Source organism: Tachysurus vachellii, chromosome 8, assembly GCF_030014155.1.
Source record: "Tachysurus vachellii isolate PV-2020 chromosome 8, HZAU_Pvac_v1, whole genome shotgun sequence".
NCBI classification, from domain to species: Eukaryota; Metazoa; Chordata; class Actinopteri; order Siluriformes; family Bagridae; genus Tachysurus; species Tachysurus vachellii.
In genome coordinates this window covers 14,176,716-14,200,055 of record NC_083467.1, presented here as the reverse complement: position 1 = coordinate 14,200,055, position 23,340 = coordinate 14,176,716, and the positions used below count along the sequence as shown (strand labels likewise).

The following is a 23,340-nucleotide window of genomic DNA, read 5'->3' as shown; positions in this document are numbered from 1 at the left end:
TTACCTCTAGCATGAGGGTATTTCAGGGTCAAGGCAACACATCCAACATGGAAGCACACGATGCTGATTGGCTACACACAATAAGCACTGTCATCGGGTTTGGTTGACTCGACCAATCGTTATTCGGGCATTTTATTCAATCAATAGAAACAATAGTAAGAAATAGATATTGCATTGTTAATTTAGTCGACCAACGTGGTGGCCTTTTTACCGAATGTTATTGGATAGGAAATAGCTGTACAAATAGCTGTAGCCTAATTACTATCACGTGGCCTGGGTTTGTGTATTTACTTGTTTAGTTACCAGTGAGTTTAAAATAATCTAGTAAAATCCTGGAACTTAATATGTAAAATTACTGTTTTAAATATATTTAGAACACAATACAAAAGCTAAAATTATGCAAAGTTAAAACTGCAACCTGTAAATCAGTGTTTAAATATAATTAACAACCTTAAATCTTAAAAAAAAAATAATAATCATAATTAAGTTTGGTCTCATAATTATAAAGTATTCCCATTCTGTTTGGAATCTCCAGAACATCCAAGAGCTGAATTGTGTATTATTCTTTACCAGCAATGATATTAGTTGTAACTGCGATTAAGCTCGTTAATTCTCCTCAGTCCCTCCTTGTTATCTATAGTCTTGTGAACAGTTATGAGAAAGGGGAAGGCTTTAGGCAGTTCAACCCTCCGGCTGAGTTTCTGATGGCCCCAGTGAAGACAGCGCAGTCTCTCAGCCAGGTCTCTACGCCCAGCACGCTCTAGTCCATCCTGCAGCATTTTAGTCTTGTTAGGCTTATCCCAACACCTCTCGTACCTGTGAGATAAAACCACCTGCATAAAATAATACAGCTTCCAAATTTCAATAACAGGTTGTTAGGTAACAGATTCTGTTACTAGTTTTACCTACCAGGACTCCAACATGCACTTGGCCTGATCCCTCTTCTCCCTCGATGTGGCGTGAAACTGCCTGACTTCAGTTCTTGTGAAGCCCAGCTCATATGCAAGAACTGGCCACTCAAAGCCCAGCTGTTTTGAGATGTCATGTATAGACTTCATGTTGATCACAGCATCCTGGGAGACACAAGTTTTGTATTAAATTTACATCTGCGCTTCACTATTAATTTCCCCCTTAATTTTCAGTTGTCTACACAGCTCACCTCTTGAGCTTTGCTTGGCATTTTTTCTTTTTGTCCACGTGGTTCCTTGCTTCCAGTTCCTGCTGAACCATTATTTTTCAATGAACAATAACAAAAGTCAGCTGCTCTGATGTCGTAATATTATTAATACACTTGTCACATGTTTCAGTTCCATTCTGTTGCATTAGCAGTTTGAAACATTTTTTATATTATTCAATAAAAAAGACACACATTAAAAACATTTTTAAAATTGTTTAATAAAAATGTATTAGCGAAAGAGAATTTGTTGAAGCACTTACTTTTTGTAGCTGTATATCAGTCAGTGATGATTTTGCACTGTCTTGGATTCACCATGGAGATTGTCCAATACAAATCTGCTCTGTTAGAAATTAAGGTTACATTTAAGCTGTGTTCAGCCAGTCATGGCTATTGCTATGCCATGTGACTCTCATTTTCATTGTACATTTTGAACAAAAGGCTGGATATAAAAGTCCTTAAAAACAGCTCAAACCCAGATGTACAAAATTATCTTTATCTCAGGTTCAGGATGGTGTACCAATACTTCATTAGATGATTAGACTAATGCTAATAATTAGATGATAACGGGGCAGGGAAAAGCACAACAACACAAGTAGTACAAGAAGAAAGATATTGAAAAGGATGTTGACATCTCTTTTGGAAATTTCCCTTAGGTCAAAAGCAACAATCCGTCTGAATTATCACATGGTACATGAACCGAGAGAGAGCTGTATGTCCTCACATACAACCAAAGCTTAAATCTCCTAAAATCCAAGCCTTCATTGCTTTAGTATTCTTCCCTGTCACATCTGCACTCACGAAACTCACCCCTTTAAACTGAATAACCATGATCTCAGAATCTTTTATAGCAGTGCAGTGTACAATTGATTATATATACTTCTAATAATGCTTATGCACCTGTGTAGTGTTTATACCAGCACTAATCCATTTACTTCCTAGGACATTCGCAGCTATGTAAATGTAAATAATGCCAGGTTGTCACATTTATTAGATCATTGCATTGTGAAATATTTTTTTCCAACTAACACTTAATAAAGATTCATCTTACAATATGATTCCAGCTGCACATATACCTGTTTAAACTGTTAAAAACTATGAACTATATGTAAACTTGTAAACAATTTACCAAACTTCCAGAATTGGCATTATAAAAATATTTCCCAGAGAACATACGCTTGTTCTGCCTCATTTTCCTGCTTATGATTGAATATATCCTGCCTAGTACTACTCAGAAGGAGTGATCAAAATAAAGTGTATTCCACATATAAGGCTTTGACATAGTGCCATCTACAGACAAACAGTGTAGCATTCCTCAGACACCAAATATATAGAGTGTTCAAGTGGACAGCTGAAAAACCTTTATTTTAATGTTAAAATACACTTATTTGAATTTTCTTTCATGTTTCTACCAAGATGTGCAATCCATCAGCAACGCTCTTTAACATGAGCAACTTGTAAACACACAATAATGCTTGTTGCAATCGCATTAAGAGGCATTTGTACTTATGTTACATTTTTAAAGCCAATTTGCTAAAAGAACAAGATCAGTGTGTTAAATTGTTTGTAATAGTGTCAAAGCCAAGCTTTCCATTTTTAGTTACTGAAATTCACAGTTTCAATGTTATCTTGTTTTTGACACTAAAGTACTCATCAAGGTGCTTCCTTAGAAACAGTTTGAGTTCAGTTGTACTAGATGTGGTTTGTGAAATGAAACTTAACTGGTCTAAGAATTCTCAAACAATGAACAGTAAAATGCCATTTGGCAGTCAGGAAATAACTTACAGTAAAACCTTAAAACACTTACCATGAGGCACTATGAGCTAACAATATCTGTCTTATGAAGTTGTACTTGACATTACCAGTTTTCTGTAAGTATAAAGAATTAAATAACAAACAGTTCTTTTTAATTATGGGGGAATATCTTACATGTAAACAATCATTTGCATAATTTTCTAATCAAAGTTTTTGGTCACTGGGGCATATTGCAATTTCTGTATGTACATGGCATAAATGAAATTAGCTGTGCTAACTGTCTTATACCATCAATGATCACATATCAATGATTACACTTTATTCTTTTTCTGTTGCCTCTAAACAACAGCTTTACCCAGCCAGCTGGGCCTTAAACACTGTAGGCCGTTTGTGAAGATCAGTGCATGTCTAGCATCAATAACATCCATCCCTCCAGCTTGAATCACGCAGAGCACTCAGGGATGCCATACTCTTTGGAGGAGTCAGTAAGCTGATAAAAAACAACAACACAGGCATTGCTGTATTATAGATCTGTAAAATGTGCTGAAAATATTATTTAGTAGGTATTTAGCCTTTATGTTATCAATAGTCAAATATGGATTTAAGCCAGCTAATATGGATTGTTTGAGGCTGTGTTTACCTGCGTGCAGGCTGAGCGATCTTGCTCCGTGTTGTCCCACTTGTGCCAATAAAGGAGGCTGGTCGAGGTAGAGCACTGCGACTTGTAGAGGATGGAGCGCTGGCTTTATTGGGTTTACTAACACTATTGCTGGAGAGTGAGTTTAAACTAACAGATGAAGGCATTGTGATGGGACCCTGTATGGTAGGACTGACGTAGGCAGTGGCTTTCACTGGTTGTCGTGTTGCAGTGGAAAAGGTGCCGATACTCTGTACCCGCTGCTGCAGCTGACCTGGTGATGGAACTGACATTACAGAACATATAAACTATGGGCTAAAGCAATATACAGGTCAAAGTTTTGGTATATAATAACTGAGTAAATTATATCATATTATATAAAAGTATAACATATATTGTAATGAACTGCATTTTATTAATTGTATTGTATTCTAAGTACAATTCAATACCTGTTTTATGTATTTAAATGTGCCATTAAAGTACATTCTATGTGCCTGTATTTTTGCAAATAAAATCCATCACACGCTATTTGACATTCTTTTTGTATATTCACAATAATTTTGATGTTCAGTGAGTGACATCTACATTTGGTAATCAAGCTTTTAGTTCTGTTATTCCCTATTATCATTAAATGACATAGAAATGAAACACCGGAAACTTATGAATCTCACTATTAGATTTTAAGCTGATTGCATTTTTGCTTGAGTTTCCTTTTGTATTTTGTTATATCTTGTGTCTGTATGTTGTCTGTATGTGATACTGTTGCGTTGCCTTCTTAGACAGGCTTGGTTCTGTGCCTTACTTGCAGACTGAAGCCTGGCAAGGCCGCTTGAAGAGTCAAAGCTCTGACTGTTGCGTAGGGTTGATGGTGAAGATTGAAATGAAGAGAAGGGTGTGTGACTGGCTGGAGCTGCAATACTTGTCACACTTGGCACAGATAGCATGCTGGGAGCTCGTATCAGATTTGGCATGCTTTTCCGCAGCATGTCTGAAAGTACATCATACAAAGAACATCTAGTGGAATACCTTAACTATTAAACTAAAAACACCCAAAACATTTAATATGGCAACAATTACTAACTTTGTCACCTGCCAGATTAAAAAAAAAAAAAAAAAATATATATATATATATATATATATATATATATATATATATATATATATATATATACACACACACACATATACATATATACACAAACAGTATATTTATATATATATTTACTGTATATACAAACAGTATATTTTATACAAACAGCCCACACCCCTACTACCTCATCCAGAATGTCCTGTTCCACCCCACCCAATCTGGCGTAATATGAAAAACATATGTTGTCTAGGCCAAAGGCTGCCATAAACTGCCATTCAACCGCACATAATCAGTAAAACTGGACACAAATGACATGTAGTGGCTATATTTAAAAAGAGCTACTGTACAATACTGTATATTCTTTATATTTACTGTAGACAGGCCAGTTTGATCAGTTACTCTTGTCTTACAAGTGCATGCTGCAGGTATGCATACTGATTGTAGCCCATGGCCAAGAACACTTGACTGCCACAGTCAGGATGTTTAAAAATCTCAATAATTCAATACACTCATAACAACAACTCTCACACACACACACACACACACACACACACACACACACACACACATACACACACACACACACACACACATACACACACACAATCAATCCTCCACCGTGTCAATACTGCCACTATGCTGAGAATGATACACAATCCAAATAATATTTGGTCAGTGGTGATTTTATGATCTCTTTTCAGTGATATATAGGATCAGTAGGTGGGGGTAGGGGGCGGGGGGTTGTAAGACCAGCATCATAACATATGGGCTGTATTTGCATGCAGTATGTGCACAAATAGTCACCACTTTCATATCACTACCAGCAGCAGTACACCTAGGGGGTGAACATACAATTTATGTAGGATTAAGACAGAGAACCAGTCAGTATATAACACTAAAAAAAACCAACAACAAATTGTATATATAAATATGTCATGTGAAAAAAATAGGACACCCAATGAAAGCCTTAAACATATGGGCATTTGATATTCATTTTAACAAAATTTGTTAACAAAAGTAATATAACTAAACAAAAAAACCTGTAAAAAAAGATCTGTAAAATGTAATTTAATAAAATCTAATGTAAGGATAGAATAAATTGGATAAAAATACCTACAGGTGAATCACATCAGGTGAACATTATTAGAACATTATTACAGAGCATTTTGAAGATGGCTTGCATTATTTACATATTTTATATATTTAGTACATAATTTATATATTTAGTTTGTTTTGCTCTTATTTGTTACTATGGTGATATTGCTCTTATTTGTTACTATGGTGAGATCCAAAGAGCTCTATGAGGCCTTCAAAAATTGATCAAAAGATTGTTGATGCTTATGAAATTATTCAAATTATTTTGAGATCTTTTTATATCCCTTACCAGACGTAAGGGATATAAAAAGATCTCAAAATAATTTGTAATCAGCGATTCCACTGTCTGGAAAATCCAAAAATCGGAAGAGCAGAAGGGAACCTTGCATCATGACAATGACCTAAAACATAACATACCAGTAAATCCACCAAGGACTCACTGAAATGTAAAAAACAGAGAATTGTAGAATGGCCAATTCAAAGTCCAGATCTAAATCCTATTGAGATCCTGTGGGATGATTTGAAATGGACTGCACATGCAAGAAACCCCTCAAACATCACACAGCTGAAATAATTCTGCATTGAAGAGGGGAACCTTTCTTCCAGTCAATGTCAGAAACTGGAAGATGGCGACAAGAAACATCTCATTGAGGTTATATCAGCCAAACATAGAAAAACTAGCTATAAAGACACAGGTGCCCCTTTTCCACCAAGGCAGTTTGAGTGCTGGTTCAGAGCCAGAGACTAATTTAAAATCAGTTCTTTCTTTTTCGACACCCAAAGCACTGGCTCTGAACCAGTAAAAGTGGTTCTTAAGTAGCACCAAAACACTGCTGGTCTAGAACCGCTTGCGTTAGGGGCTGGGGGCGTCGTTACTGTGACTAACAAGACAAAAGAGGACGTCATTAGCACCATTTTTAAATCATTTTAAATTGGGATTCGCCAGCGTTTGAAAGCCATGAGCATTAACAGTAAAGCAACATCCGCCATTGTTATAACGTTGTATACGGTGATGTAAGACTTGGCTCTGTGATGGCTCTCTAGCCCATGGAAAGGCAAACCGGTTCTTAGAAGGCTTGCCAGTGGAACCAACTTCAAACCAGCACTCTGAACCAGCACCCAGTTCTTTCTGGTGGAAAGGGGGCAAGGGTGTCGTAACTTTTTTTTATTGATTTCTTTTGTTTAATAAGTGAAAAGAGTGTGATTTTTTTCTTGTTTACATGCAATTACCTCACTTTCATTCACAAGCACAAATGAAAACAAGATCAGGAATTGATATGTTGACATTTCTTAATAAAGAGCTGAATATTTTATTTAATGGGGTGTCCTAATTTTTTCACATGAATGTATATGCTTTACATCTACATTCCTTCACTGGGCTTTATTCAGCTTCTATAATAAAATAATTTCCATTAGTATATCAGTAACCGAGTGCTGACCTGTGCTGGTGCGGTAACCCTGTGTTTCGGTGCTTGTGTAGCTGCTTGTGCTGGAAGTAGGGCTGCTGAGGTACTGTGTGCTGGAGGAGCTGCAGCGTCGTGGCTCTCTGAGACTTGACAAGTTGTGTGAGTGGGACACACTCCGCTGCATGGACCCTGTACGAAAAAGCCGTGGCTGGGGAGGTGGCAAATCATCAAAATCCTCCTCATCTTCCTCCATCCTCAAATCAGTCCGCTCTGGGCGACACAATCCTGAGTGCACAGAGAAGCTGGAGCTCCGGCGGGCACCTGTGGCCGAGGTAGTGGCGTACTCCTGACGCAGACCTGAATATATGAACAGGCATTCAAGATGGCTCCAAATACTGGTTTAACCTCATATACTGTCTTTCTTGTTCTGACATATTTGTGTATTTATATATTAAAGCTGATTATTGAGTTAAAATGTACATACTCTCCTCCTGTAGCCGGGCCATGACCTGGACATCTGTCATGTCATGAAGTTTGTAGTCCATAGAGACTGAATCATCATCCAGCTCTGGGATGTTGAACTCATTGTTCATGGAAGACTGTGGACTGACGGCAGCATGTGGACGACTGTAATCTAGTGAAGAAATAGCATTAAGTTTGGGAGCAAACTAGGTATTTACTAAACCGTTAACAATTTACTTAAGGGTGATTATAATAGGGCTATGTGACACCTTTATGACAACTGACATAAACCTACATAAACATTTAAAAATGCTTATTCCAATTGCCATTTCTGCCTTAGCGACTGCTTTTGTCAGTGTTATGACAAATTTAAAGACTTTTAAGCTCAGTGGACTTCTAGTACGTCAAATCCATATAAAGGTGATGCTATGTAAACAGGAATATCCTTATGGTAATGGAATGTAGCCTACTATGTGGAAAAACAGTGATGAGTTGGCCTCAACTGACCTCAGATCACCTGAAAAGGACTCCTTAGGTTTGCCTATAGATTTAATTTGCACGGTACAGGTCTATACTTTTTCAGTAAAGAGCCAAGAGATTTAAGAGAGAAAAGGAAGATCAACATATAGTGAGAAAGAGAGATAGAGATAATTGACAACATGTTAAGCTTATTAAAATTACACCATCTCTTATGATTCTGATCCTTTTAACATGATTCTGATCAGTTTATGGAGGAATGAAAGCATAGAAATAATAGATTAAAAATGTGCTGTTGGTGGTAGTAAACATTCGACATTGTGGTGTTTTAAAGTTTTTATCATGTTAATGGCCCAGCACTTATTACACTTATTGGAATAAGCTTTCATCATTGTGTGTGTAGGCATTATGTCAGTTGGGCTACATTTAGACTATGAGCACAAATACCTTACTACTGAATAAAGTACTTTACATGCCTTTTATACTAGCTAAGATGTCTTCTGTTACTGATTCTTAGCTTCCAAAGTAGCTAAGCTGTTGTGCCTCATAGAAAAATGGAATATGAATGAGTATGATGAGGCTTACTTTGAGTAGCCGAGTGATAGAGGAATGAGGGCGATCTCTCGGCCAGGTCACCACAACTCCTCCCAATGGGAGGTGACTGGAGAGAGCAGTGGCTGGATTGAGGGGATGGAACTAGATCAACAGACACATGAGACATGATTCATTGTAATGGATTTTCCAGATTTCAACTCAGGTGATGATAATGTGATAATATGGCCATCATGCTTTGTTAAAGTAATATGAGAAATCATTTTATTTGAGGTCTATGTTTATGTCTCTGATGACACAGTATAAAATATAATATAGTGTAACATATAAATGCTTTCCAATTGAGCTACTTCCATAAAGGGTGTCACCAGGTCCAATCAATAAGTCTCACATTTCCCCAAGCCTGGCAGAAATATGCTGAGTAGTACAGAACGTCATATGATATCTTTTTTAGAGCACAAATCAATAAGCACAGTAATGCTCTGAGCTTTGCCATCTGTCCATTTTCCTCAAATGTACCCATTATGTAAAAAGGTTCCTGTAAATTACAAATGGCATGCGATGCTGTATTTCTACTGTCAGTACGTAAAGAGAAAGTTAAAGCATAAAATGATTATTTCTATTACTTTCTGAGCCTGTTAGTACAGCTGTAGTGATAGTGTTACCTGTTTGTTCAGTTAGTGCAGGTTTAGTAAGAGATTTAACTGAGGTGCTTAAAAAGGAGAGTCCATCTAAAGGTCTGTATGATAAGGATGGTGAACTGCCAGAAAGAGCTCCTCTCCATCGTTTGGCTAAGAAAAGAATGGAAGTTATATTAGTTAGTGTTCAGTTTGTTGAGGATACTTTCATTCATGTAAAGGTGAGAAATGAGAACATTAAGCTGAACATTAAGTGAACAGGGCTGTGGTTAGGGGCACATAGGTTTAGCTTTTATTTAACTGTTTTGAAGGAATGAGGATAACTTTCCTGCCCTTACATCTCTGTTGATTACTCAACTGAAAAATGCTCAAATGTAATAGCACACATTTTACATACAGAAATCTGATTCACTAATCAGCCAACAGAGCACTGTGCTTTTGTTGTACCTAAAAATTAGCCTTGCCACTGTCTGTATGAAAACGAGCATTCACAGCCACCCACAAAGAACAAAGCTTTTTCAGAGAGTGGCTAAACAAAGCTGTATTCATAACCTTCCAGCGCACAGCCAACCTTTGCTCAATCTGGCCTTTCAACAGCAACAATAGCTCAAAGCTGAACAGCAGAATCCTCTGTACACAAATCTCAGATTTATACATGCACACATCCAAACTGATCGTAATGCCGTGCCTGTCCAGGCTGAGTGTGGAAATGTAGCTAGCACACTGTTTCCGTCCAGATTAGCCGAAAGGGTTAATATAGTCATAGTCTCTATGGTAACCGTCCTCTCCACCATGGCTGCAAAACACTGTCGGATATTTCAGGATGAAAGAGAGTTAAGAAAAGGAAAAAGGTTTAGAGTTTGGTTTCTCTGCTTTAGACATAGAGTAATATATTAACATTTATAGGGATTATTATTATTATTACTTATTATATGGGTTTTCACTGACAGAAACCATTTTAAAATGTTACACATGCTGATGTAAATGCTCTAAAATGAGTGCAAGTCCAATAGTACAATGTCTTAGAATAAAATGGCCTCACACCAGGCATTATGCTGAGCAACATACAAGACTTAAAATACACTCTAATCATGATGTATTTGCAACATACACTTGTCTAATTTCAGCACATCATGCAGTATTATATTATTCATAACCATGTAATTATATGCAAGTATTACCCAAGTATCCAAGTTTATTACTTTACATTTCTTACAGTTCTTATATTACATTTCTCTCACTAGTCATGCTCTTTTTTAAAACCATAAAACCTCCCATGTTATTGTACAGGCTAATGATTGCTCTCTGATGTACCAATACCAATTCAAGGTAAATGTGCAGTTTTATTCACTAATATAACTCTGATAATGAGTTTCAAAACAAATGAAATCAAACTGAAAAGCATTTACACATTTCCAAATATTCTCTAAAAATGTTAGCTTTTTTAATTGTTTAAACACTGCATGCCACTGTCTACTCATACAACCAGCTTTTCCTTTTCCTGTAGGTTCAATGTTTGTAATGTAAAATCAAGAATACCGTACCCTGGTCTAGTCGATAGCATAAGGTGCGCTTAGCTGACTCCACCTCAGGCCCAGGGTTGTCGAATACATGTCTACACCACTGCAGAGGGCTGAGAGGTGACCGAGGGAACAGCTTTGCTTTTGGAGATGCATACAACCTGAAGATATAAGCCACAATGTCAACATGCTGGCATGCGACTCTATGAGTGTGTTACAGAATGTCTCCACTTCATGTATGATGTAGGATGGAACTCAATGAGAGCATTTAAAAATGAGGTATTAAAAAGTGACACTTGTTAAAAAGGTCATTATTAGCACTAGATCATATTATGCAAGGGTGCATCCGGATAAACGCATGGATGCAACCTTTATTAAGACTAAGACATCAAATCATTACAATAAAACATATTTCCATTGTCATGCACATGACAAGCACCTAAAGCAAGTCAATATATATATATATATATATATATATATATATATATATATAAATATATATATATATATATATATTCTCCAGCAGAAGCTTTGAGTCTGGGTTTCGTTCTGTACACAGCTATAACAAAAGACATCTACCAGATCACTTGTGCTAGTGCTGCAAGAGGACCTGCACATTTCTCTGCTAACTAGGACATAACTGCAAATATCACAGTATTGGGTCAGCAATGCCAAAATCCCCCTCACTGTTTCCTACCAAATAGAACAGAAGAGCTGCATGAGCTTGATTTGAGACAATGTGAAAATGAAGTGCTATGACTTGGATACATTTGGAATGCAAACAAATAATGCAGACTAGTGAGATGTCAGAAAGGGTTGCAGCAGGGTTGCAGTACCAGCTGTCCTCAGACTCTCGGTCGATGTTTAGTAGAGAAAAGATGTCTAAGATTTCCAGCTCGTTCAGCAGTAAGCTCTCAACCTGAAAGCACGCGTACTGTTCATCTCTATTGTGTACTTCCAATTGTGTGGGCTGAGCTGAAAGGCAGTGGTTTCCTGAATAAACATGACCACTGGCCGTGTTTCCAGCGAAGTTCTGGTTTGGGAATAAATGTCCGCTGTGGCTGTAGTTATTTGCAGCCCTTGTCCTTAGCTGCTCGTTTTGTCGCTCCAATTTGCGCACGAGCTCCTGCAGCTTTTTCACCTCGAGCTCCGCATCCATAACAGCGTTGTTCCCGTTAACGTCCGCCATCGCGTGCAGCTTCATCACGGCCGCCTCCATTGAGCAGAAAATAAAAAATTAAAATCAAGGAGAAATATATTTTATACAACGATAAAGAGATGGCAATGTTTTAGTCAGTGTACACAGCTTGCAGCGAGTGCATGTGGTAGGTCTGTTCAGCTCGAGGCGACATGCTGCTTCTTTCAGATGCTGATGTGCTGCTCGATGCCTCCTTTCTCCTTCCTCTCTGTTAAAAACAGCACCACACTAAAGCAGCACACACACACACACACACACACACACACACACACACACACACACACACACACACACACACAAACATACACACACACATACACACACACATACACACATACACACGCAAAAACACATACATACACACACATACATACACACATACACACACAAACACACACATACACACACAAACACACACATACACACACACAAACACACACATACACGCACAAACATACACACACATACATACACACACATACACACACAAACACACACATACATACATATACGCACACACATACACACACACAAACACACACACACATACACAAACACACACATACACACAAACACACACATACATACACACATACACACACAAACATACACACATACTGTACACACACACACATACACACACACATACACATCATCATCATAATAGCACTAAATATTTGTCAATCAAAAAATCAAAAAACTGCTTTTACAAATCACATGTTTATTATAGAGTTTTTTGAGGGACATCTAGCAACTTCTCTTTACAACGTAACCTAATATCCTAGGTTCATTATCTAAAATACAAAATGTTATTTCTGTGTTACCTAAATGTAATACTAATTTTAATACAGTTACTGCATTTATCTACTGGCAATTTTCATCTGTTTCTGAATTCAGTAAAGATCTAAATGGGGCTGACATTGATATCCATAAATGTCACTATAAACTACCTATTAAAGTTAGGGTATGAACTTTTGAATTGAATATGTTTAAAAATTATAGTCTCATACATTATCTTTTACACTGGAAGGGATCTCACACTCCCCGGCTGTACAAAGTCTAATGATCCCTGTCCTAATATGTCATAAAACTGTAGAGATTGGACTTGGTCTGCACAACACCCAGTACCTCAGCCTGATGTTGCACAGAATATGTTGCGTAAATTCCCCTAACATTTGTAGTCACACTGATTCTGAAATAACTTCTGGTTTATGTTAATTCTATTTAATTGAATTAATTTTTTTTATGTTACAGACCCTTGGAAAAAAAAGCATTTCACTACGCATTGTACTGTGTATGGTTGTGGACGTGACCAACAAAATTTTAATTTAAATTCTGGGGGCTAGAATGCCTTGACTAGCCTGATCACCTTCAAGTAGAAAAACATTGCTTGCTTGGTTTGTTTCCAGTGTTCAACTATCTAGTTTAAATGAGCCTGTGCTTGGTTTACAGGAGTGGAACTGGGTGTGCTGTACATCAGATGTGTTGTGTGAGACGTTTGTCTGGTCACTATGCTTGTACAAAGTAGTTATTTGAGTCAGTGCACCCTTCATGTCAGCTCAGTCTAGTCTCTGAAATACTCAGATCAGCCTGTGTGGTTTTTATTTCCATTGTTTTGATGTTTGATTATAAGAAGCCAGGTTAAGAAACCTGGTTTATTGGATAATGGCACAGCTGAACAGATGTACATGTGTTCCAATATACAGTGGGCATGTGGCTCTTATAACAGCCCTGATTCTTTGTGGTATGGATTGTCCAATTAAATACAGTACGTGAGACACGTTACACCAACCAAAAATAGATTTTATTGTGGGTCAAACATGGGTTAATATTTAATTTTTAAACAAAAATTAAAAAGAAGACCAAAAAGAAACACTTCACTAACATAATCTATTAACCTATAGTAGCTCATAACAGATTACTTCACTCGTTAATTGTCAGTAGTTCACTTCATTTAGCAAACGAGATATGAAAATAATAATAATATATAGATGCTTTATATTGAATAAAATAAAATAAAGAGCCAAATCTCCTCCCATATGTATTGTCAACAGCTCCACCACCCACAATGAATGTTATTTTTTAAAAAAACCTATGAATGAATCTTTGATATGCATACAGAACTGTTTTCTTTCCTTTACCATATCAAACTATTTTAACATTATTTGACATTTCTTTATGTCCGTGTACTTCATGGATTTGCAGTTGTTTTGACTTCAGCGATGCCATTTACCTGTAAGACAAAAACATGTTTGTTTTAAACACTGCACTTATAATTTCAGTGTAATCATTTGAGCAGAACTTTGTCTTACCTTTAATGACACCAAAGCAGGCCTCACAGTGCACATTGCGCTGGTACACCCACATGCTGTCCCCTGCTTTCAGGTGTCCTAGATTACTGTTACACACCTGACACTGGAGTAGGAACAGAGAGAGTAAGAGTAAGTTTTAACTGGCATATAAGATACTGTTTTAAACACAATCCAGTTCTAAGTTTGAATTAAAACCCTAAATGATCTTTAAATTGTAATATTATTGTAATAATTGTAATATTACATTATAGCACTAAACCGTTGAATTTTCCAGTCCAATTGGTTAGAAGGTGCTGCTCAATTTTTAAAACAATAAAGATTTAATATCACAGCTTCATCATGTGTTCCTCTTTAGGTTTCTGTAGTAACAGCTTGTTCACAGGGTTCCCATTATTTATGTATAACAATAAATATTTCTCTGTTTTTTTTTTAGGAGACATTTAATTTACATTTTTATAGAAATAGAGACTACAGTCAGCACCAGCACTTTTTTGTCATAAACCTGTTTCTTTAAGTTTTCTGCTAGGGAATTTAGGGAAATCAGGAAAGAAGAATTTGTGCCTTGAGGGATGTCTGTTTGGTGGCATTGCTTTTTATTATCTGTGTTAATAAAACTAAATGGTTTCACAGACATTACATTATATTAAAATGTAATTATTAATGGTTTAAATGACGAGTTGTTCTTAAATAAACAAACAAACAACAAATAAATACATTCTTTAAAAGTATTAAAAGTTTTGTATTTTAATATATAACGTGTTTTTATGGGTTCTTATAAATAAATAAAAAATAGTTCTTATAAATAAATACATTAATTGGTCTTACAATAAAAAAAAAAATGCAGAAATATGTAGAAAAAAATTCATTTACCTTGAAACAATTGGCATGGCACTTTATATCCATTTCCTCTAGTATCATCTTTGTATCATAGAGAATTGGTTTCTGGCAGTATGTGCAAATATCCTTCTCAGCATATATTTTCCTACAAAAAAAAGTGCTGTAAATGTATATATTCTGTCACGGATATGAAGTAAAAACATCTAAAGTTCAGTTGAATTACCTTTCAGGTGTTGTGTAAAGCATTTCCATACTTGACCTACTTGATTTGTAGGTGTCTAAGAGAATTTCAGGTCTGTTGAAAAATTATACAACAGTAAAATGCAGATTTTACAGCCAGTTTGTAGCAAAAAAAATGTAACATTAGTTAAACTAACGCATTTGTGTGCTGTCATTGTACCTGCTGTCTGAGTAAGTTGTAGCAGTGTAGGTCTTTGTGGTGCCCCGACGACTGTCGAATACATGACTGTGCATAAAAAGACCCACAAATTAAAACATCTGTAACACTTCATCAACATATAGTGCTTAATATTAGTGAAATGTAACGTACCTGTCAGACATCGCAGATGATGTCTTCACGTATTCTGTGTACACATTTTCAGAAATGTACTCTTCGGGTCTGTAAGAATAATACAGTGCCATTGTAAGACGTCTGCAGGTCTCAAATGATCATGCAGATCTGGAGTCTGAAAGCAAATGCGTACCTGCTGTCTTTGGAAGACATTCTGGTATATGCTGTAGATCTGGTTTCACCACTTTTATCATTCCTGTTAACAGATCCGATAGACATACACACGGTTCAAAGGTAGCACGAATCATGTACAAAGAAACTACGAAGAAAAATACCATTTATGGGTTACACCCTACATTCCATACCTGATGTCAGAAGCATAAGTGTCCTTGATGGATGAGGGTATGAGGGTATCAAACAACTGGTCCTCAGTACTGTAAGAAATCATTAAATTAATCTTTGCTCTTTCTGCTGTAATAATGGATTTCTTTATGCATGTAATTATTCCAGTATTTTTGTTAATCTATGTGCTATTAAAAGGTGAGGCTGAACAATCACCTGGATTTGGAACTGAAAGAATAGGATGATGTTTTTGAAGTTGGAGTAGTACTTGTATAGGTTTTGCTGAAATAGATAAGAATAAGTGTTTATCAGAATGTCAGGGTGATAAGATATAAACAATCCAGCTATAAGTCTGTGAATGACATTTGCATTTACTCTGAAATGATCTTGGTCTGTGAGGACGGTGGTGTTGATTTGACTGATTTGACGTCATCTCTGAAAATTAAAACGTTGTGTAGAGTTATACAGAGTTATACGCATTAATAAATGAATTATACAGGGGTTATTCACAACTCACTTATATATGGTGTCCTGAAAAGTAGTCACAGTGACAGTCTCTGTTTTGGTATTCTTGGTGGGTGAGCTTGGTATTGTCACTGATTTGACTGTTGTGGTGCCATCTCTGACAAAAAAAGTTACATGTATATTCAGCAGAAAATAAAACAGAATAAGCAATAAATAATACGCACATTTCCCCACTTACTGCACTGTGTTATCCTTAAAAGTGGTCACTGTTACAGTCTCTGTCTTGGAAGACTTGGTGGGTGAGGTTGGTGTTGTCACTGATTTGACTGTTTTGATGTCTTTTCTGTGAAAAGACAAAACGTTATATGCCTCAGAAAATACAGAATAAGCAATGCTTAATACAAAATTTCCCCACTTACTGCACTGGGCTATCCTTAGAAGTAGTCACAGTGAAAGTCTCTTGCTTGGTAGTCTTGGTGGGTGAGGTTGGTGTTCTCACTGATTTGATAGTTTTTATTTCTTCACTGAACATAAAAAGAAGGTTATGTAGTTATGTGAATGTAAGCAGAATGAAACAAAAATAGGCAATAGTTAGAAATTACATTTAAAATGAGAGATGGAAATCAACTGAAGTCACTGAATTGTACACAAGAAAACATATCCTGGGGAGGTAAGTTAATGAGTTAATGAGACACGTAAATGGCACAATCTTATCAGTGTAGCTGTCGACCTTCCAGGCACGCAAGACTAAATAACACAGACCTAAAGACAAGATTAACAAAGACAATGACCTCTAGGTGTGGTGAAATAGCACTAACAGCATTTACCTAGTAGTAGTCTTGGGGTTTGTGAAGATCTTTTCACTGAATGTTTTCGTTTTGGTTGGTGAATTCAACACAGATGTCCTGAAGAAATATGAGAAGACACGTTGAATTCAGAGCAAAGTTGCATGTGGTGTCAATCACTTAATGAGCAAAGTGTTTTTTTTTTTAAACAATGCTCTACCTGCTTGTGGTCACAGTTGTCTTTGTGCCATCTTTGAAAGATGAAGTAGGAGTAGTAGGAGTGCTGAAAGTGACATGGAATGTTTTTTTAAACATAATTCTGCAAAAGAATGTGGTATTCCACTAGGTGTGTGCGTTCAGGGTGTGTTTTATCTCATCTTCAGCTTTATTGATGTGGTAAAGCAGGAATATGATGGGTGGGGTACGCATACTTTAAATGATGGAAATTGTGGGTATGACCAGGTATTCTAAACGATTACCAGATAAATTCAATTATATAAAGTAAGCTGTTTTTTTTTTTATACATGTTTTTAAATGTTACCTGAATGAATCCAGTTCATCCTGACTTGAACTGAATCTACAATATACAAATATGACATGATTAGAAATAAGATGAGAAATATAAATTTACTTTTTCTTTTTTTCCATATGTATTTGTAGATTGTATTACCTTTTAGTCAGGGACTGAACAGATGTTCTTGATGAACCCGAGTCAGTGACTGTGGAGGAGCTGGTGATGACGGTGCTGGTCTTAGTTTCTGAAGGGCTAAAGAAAATAATATGCAAATATGTATCCATTAATAAAAATTGATGGCCATTTCTAAATACACTTATCCATGATGGGATCTGGATGTTTTCTGTATACCTGGTAAGATTTTCAGTGGATTTATACCGGCCCAGAACACTTCTCCCATAGTTTGAAGTTTGGCTGTCAAAAGACAGTAAATGTCACCGTTCCAGCAAAGTTCAGCAATAATTATAATTTGTACATTTTGCATTCTCAGTATGAAAAATTAGATGGGGTACCAAACTACAATGTAAAAACGTTTCACCCCATGATAAAAGATAATGTATTTGTCTGTATGGCTATTCCCTCGGTGTTTACTCACTCCACTACTTTATCATCAATCGGTTCTTTCTTGATCCAGCTGTTGTCCTGCAGCAGGGATGTCTTCTTTTTGCTGTCGTCTACCACACTGGACTTGCCTGCAGTTACAAAGTGTAGTTTATGTATCATTCATTAGCTCATCTATTGGTGAAATATGCAATACATGATACATAATGAGCTGTTTGGGGAAAAACATGCTACTGAATGGATTTTTCACCACACTGACACCTGAGTAAAACAAGAATTTTTTAAATTATAATTTGCATTCATTCCCTTTTAATGAGCTCCATAACCAGCTCAAAATAAACAATGAACATTTAGTTCCTCTAATGTACAATAATAGTAGTGACACTGAGCAATGTGCCAGTGCATTGATTCTCCAACGTTACTTTAAGACTGTGACTGCAGTTAATGTTATAAGCATAACACATTATCTTACCTGTGTCACGAGGGTATGATTTCCTGGTGAATGGGGAAGTCATGGTTTATGCTACAAAAAAAATAAAATATTGATAAGATTGATAAGATTGTGCTACGGTTTTGGTCTATGTAAGCACACATTACTGGCAATGTTTGGTAACAACGATCATCTCCGACTCCACAGGACCATAAAAGACATAATTATTCTGCTTTTGCAGACTTCTAATATAGGTATCTTATTTATTTATTTTTTTATTTTCATACAATATTTTCAGGAAAGAAAACTTGTCTGTCTTGATCTTCATCAGACACACCCTACACAAACATGCAGGTGAAAGGAAGCAGTGTTTTCTGTTGTTTAATCACAACACACACATACAGTGTATTAGCCTCACATTTCCATGCACAAAACACTTACAGCGCAGTAGGACGCTGTCCTAAATCATTAAAAATCTAGTTGTGAATGCCATACTTGAGTTTTTGCTATCAGTCTATTTCATTCATTCACTGAATCCTCTGTTTTAAACCGTGTCATGACACAAATGTCATATCTATACCACAACTGTAATTCAACTATAATGTCACCATGTAAGAAAAAAAACCAAAAGAAGAAATATTGATGGCTTGAGATTGATGAGCGTCTACTTACCTTAATGTGTCAGTGTCTGATGCTGGAATGTGAATACGTTTCCTGAGCTTTCCCTGACTGAGTTTCACTTGCTGGGATCACCTGAGCAGGGCAGCTGAAGGTGTGGCTCTACACTGTAAATAACCAGTCCCTCAACCTGAATGCTAAGCAACGTGCATATTTCTCCACCTATGATTAGTAACGTAATGTGTTCATGTGATCAGTAAAGGTAAGATCAGGATACACAGGAGAGGTCGAAACTATTTAGAGGATGAGGCATTCTTAAGCTTACAGTGACACTAACTATTTTATACATTTTTGCACTTGGGCATTCAAAGAACCATTATTGGTTAACACCCGAAAACATCACGTTAGTACACATTTAAACAAAATGTCAGTGAAACATTATAACAATGTGGGGGTTTTGGTTTTAAGAGGTGAAGCATGAATAAGTAAAGATGACATATGTTTGTATTCTGCTGCTGTAACCTTTGAACTGCTCTACTAATCTTACAACATTTTAAAATGGATCTCCTACACTTTTATATTGATTGAAACAACAAAACTGTCTGTAGCTCTTAAACGTTTCTGTCAAACTTAACTAGTCCACTTAAAGTCCACATAAGGTCAACTGAATTTTGCTTCTTATCTCTTCACACCACAACAGACTTTGCTCAGTAAGACCAATCTCTCTGGGAATCATATCTTGAAGAATATTGTAAGCTTTACTCTACATAAACATACTGTGAACAATGTTAATGTGCTTTTTTTCAGTAGAGGTATTCGAGTTTCTGAGAATTCCATGAACAATGTTAATGTGCTTTTTTTAGTAGAGGTTTTCGAGTTTCTGAGAATACCTTAGTTTATTTTGGCTCATGGGAAATGGAAAATGAAAAAAAATTCAACCTTTCAGTGATTTGGGACAAATTCCAAGCACTGAAATATGATCTTTTTAGGTGTGACAGTGTATTTCATTTCATTTTGTATATGCTTTTACACATTTGATTTTGTATTGGTGTTATTAGCACTAAGAATAAATTTGAATTTGTCATCTAATCTTTGTTCTAAAACAGGGATGTCCCGTTTCGGCAAAGGGCTGGCCTGACCGCACTTTTTCAGATACAAATGAAATCAGGTGTGGCTTCCTTTTAGTTGAAAAGAAAACATGCAGCCATACTGGAACTTTTAAGATTAGCTTTCACACAATGTTCCTGAGATAGACTCTGAATCTTCAATGACCCTGATCAGGATAAATTGCTTACTGAATGTGAATGAATGTGAGTGAGTCTTGATGCACTGATACATATGTTCAGTCACATGTCATTGTCTTATTGTTCAGGTGTTACTAGTGTATCTCTGGGGTTGGGGGTTTGGTTCCTACCTCTGCCCTGTCTACACAGAGCTTGCATGCTCTGCCTGTGCTTTGGGGGTTTTCTCCAGGTACTCTGCTTTCCTCCCCATGCACAGTAGGCTGACTGGCATCTCTAAATTGTCAGTAGTATGAGAGTGTGTGTACAACTGTGTCATCAAGGGTATCTCATATTATGTGCCTCTAATAGAAATACTGAATATATTCATGTCAGCTCATAACATGGGTACAAACATTGATGAAATTATAATTAACACACCACAATTAACACCTCCTAATTAATTAATCAATTAATTCATTGAATGATTAAATAATTACTTAGGGCCTTTTTGATAATTGCATGTTTTTGCCTCAACATTGTTCTCTTGGCTGAGTTGTAATGAAGTTGGAGTCAGTGTACATTGACTTTCAGTCTCAGACCATAATTAGTATGAAGAGCTGAAGCTAATTGGAGTTAATTGAGTAAGTCTTGCCCTTCTGTAACTGACACAGCCACAAAAATTCTGTCAAGCCAAGTTAACAAGGCTAAAATTGTGGAGAAAATATCCGAATCAGAATCAGAATCAGGTTTATTGGCCAAGTGTGTTGACACACACACAAGGAATTTGGTTCCAGCTGTTTGTGACTCTAAAAAGTATAGACCAAAATAACACTATAGTCTGTATACACTATACTTGTAACTTGGACTATACAAGACAAGACAATACAGACTATACAAGACAATACAGATGATGTGATACAATAGACATTATGAGTATTAAATAGGAATAACAGAATATATGACTGATTATGTACATAAAGTGCATGGTAGTGCAAATAACAATATTGTGCAATATTATGCATATGTGTGTAACATATACGGATGATGTGATGACTGACAGTTCTGATAAAGCAGGGAATATAATGATGGTGAGTTGTTAATCAGGTTGATTGCCTGGGGAATCAATTTTATTTCTGCTGTTTTAACCATGCTTTGCAGTCTGTTTCTGTCCTGTTTTGTTGCTGCACCAAACCAGATGGTGATGGATGTGCACAGGACAGATTCAATGACTGCAATGTAGAACAGCATCAGCAGCTCCTGTGGCAGACCATACTTCCATAATTGGCATAGAAAGTACATCCTCTGCTGGGCCTTTTTGATGATGGAGTTTATGTTGCACTCCCATTTCAGGTCTTGAAAAATGGCAGTGCCCAGAAACTTGAAGGATATTGTGAGGAGTAGTGTTGAGGCGTCTTTCCTAAAGTCTACTATCATCTTCACAGTTTTGAGGGTGTTTAGCTCTATGCTGTTCTGACTGCCTAGACTGCCTATAATCTGTAATTGCCATACAAAGGGCTTAGATAGTTTTTCAACATGATTCTAATCCCGGTGACACTCTGAGTAATGCAGCACCAGGCTGTTTGTTCTCTTGGCTCAAAGGGCTGTCATGTCTTTTACGTGATCTCATCTCTCTCTATGAGTCATTGCACTTAGCTACTTTGAACAGCAGATGTCAGTGTTGCTCTGCTTTCACATTTTCTCTGGTCTCTCAGGTTGAGAGAGGACTGATTGTGTGATGGGTGAGGCTTTTACCCATGAAAAATTCTCTTCTGCATATGGAGCATACAAGGGGAAAATAATCTCCCTCGTCTTTCCATCAAGTCTGGATTAATGCTTATTGTTTCCTTTCTGCAAATTTCCCATTAAACAACCAGTCAGCTGTGAACGGTTTTATTTCATGTTCTGTTTCTCACATTCCATATGCTGTGCTTATTTTATCCACCAACAAATTTTGTCTTGAATATTAAAATTTTTAAATATTTTTTCCATCCCTGTAGCAGTGATGCAGAAACATCTATGTAAAGCTCTAAATGTCCTAATTCAACATCATTATATGTAGTCATTACAATCAGGGTAGTCAAGGTCAATTAGGAGTTATTACTCACACGGTTACTTTACACGACATGCATTTAATAACAATAATTTTAGATTGAAATGTAATAAAGCCTATATGGGGTCAGTTTTAAAAAGATTGATTTGAGCTAGATTCTAATTTCCAAAATCATCTTGTATGCCATGTGAAGGACCAGGAAATAATAAAGATTTTGGGAATTTGTGCAAAGCCTTCACCAGGGAGATCTGTGTGTCAGGATGATCCTAGAATCCTTTAGCCAAGCTAGTACACACACACAGAGAGTGAGAGAGAGAGAGAGAGAGAGAGAGAGAGAGAGAGAGAGAGAGAGAGAGAGAGAGAGAGAGAGAATAATTACATAACATTAGATAAACAGTTTAATTACATACCATTGAAACATCTATTTGAGCAAGGGCTCGTTCATAAAACATTGTAAACCAAACACCAACATTGGGACAGTTATTGTTATGTCATATATGGGTACAACTCTCAATATAAAAGCTAACCATAATGCAATATGTATTTTTTAATGCTATTTGTGCATATGATGTGCTGGAGCCATGCACGAGCTGACATGTGATTTATAAGCTTTACTGTTAAGAGTTTTCGATTTGAGCGAAGCAAAGAAGCCAAAACAAAAAGGCATGGAATGATTGTGCATTAAATG

General features: G+C 36.6%; 3 protein-coding genes across 4 annotated transcripts; all 3 read right to left on the bottom strand.

Moving 5' to 3' along the window:
* Window positions 1-19: 19 nt before the first annotated feature.
* wu:fc50b12 (uncharacterized protein LOC103911624 homolog) lies at window positions 20-1,215 on the bottom strand. Its single transcript, XM_060877314.1, has 3 exons — window positions 1,160-1,215; window positions 910-1,073; window positions 20-816 (listed from the first exon to the last, which is right to left on the bottom strand). The coding sequence occupies exons 1-3, from the start codon at window positions 1,178-1,180 to the stop codon at window positions 582-584; spliced, it is 420 nt and encodes a 139-aa protein (XP_060733297.1). The 5' UTR covers window positions 1,181-1,215; the 3' UTR covers window positions 20-581.
* Window positions 1,216-2,544: 1,329 nt separating this feature from the next.
* slain1a (SLAIN motif family, member 1a) lies at window positions 2,545-12,195 on the bottom strand. 2 transcript variants are annotated; one of them, XM_060877312.1, is made up of 9 exons: window positions 11,643-12,195; window positions 10,831-10,967; window positions 9,314-9,439; window positions 8,682-8,792; window positions 7,642-7,791; window positions 7,191-7,514; window positions 4,369-4,554; window positions 3,570-3,852; window positions 2,545-3,419 (listed from the first exon to the last, which is right to left on the bottom strand). In XM_060877312.1, exons 1-9 carry the CDS (start codon window positions 12,023-12,025, stop codon window positions 3,344-3,346), a joined length of 1,776 nt encoding a protein of 591 aa, XP_060733295.1. In that variant the 5' UTR covers window positions 12,026-12,195; the 3' UTR covers window positions 2,545-3,343. The 2 variants fall into 2 exon arrangements, with proteins under 2 accessions (XP_060733295.1, XP_060733296.1); XM_060877313.1 differs by lacking the exon at window positions 9,314-9,439.
* Window positions 12,196-13,786: 1,591 nt separating this feature from the next.
* On the bottom strand, window positions 13,787-19,541 carry scel (sciellin). The gene is made up of 21 exons (XM_060877311.1): window positions 19,434-19,541; window positions 18,804-18,854; window positions 18,366-18,462; window positions 18,122-18,184; window positions 17,927-18,022; window positions 17,798-17,833; window positions 17,477-17,539; window positions 17,299-17,376; window positions 16,891-16,995; window positions 16,710-16,814; window positions 16,524-16,628; window positions 16,382-16,441; window positions 16,223-16,288; window positions 16,030-16,098; window positions 15,858-15,920; window positions 15,704-15,772; window positions 15,554-15,619; window positions 15,377-15,448; window positions 15,187-15,298; window positions 14,317-14,419; window positions 13,787-14,237 (listed from the first exon to the last, which is right to left on the bottom strand). Exons 2-21 carry the CDS (start codon window positions 18,844-18,846, stop codon window positions 14,221-14,223), a joined length of 1,488 nt encoding a protein of 495 aa, XP_060733294.1. The 5' UTR covers window positions 18,847-18,854; window positions 19,434-19,541; the 3' UTR covers window positions 13,787-14,220.
* Window positions 19,542-23,340: the final 3,799 nt, after the last annotated feature.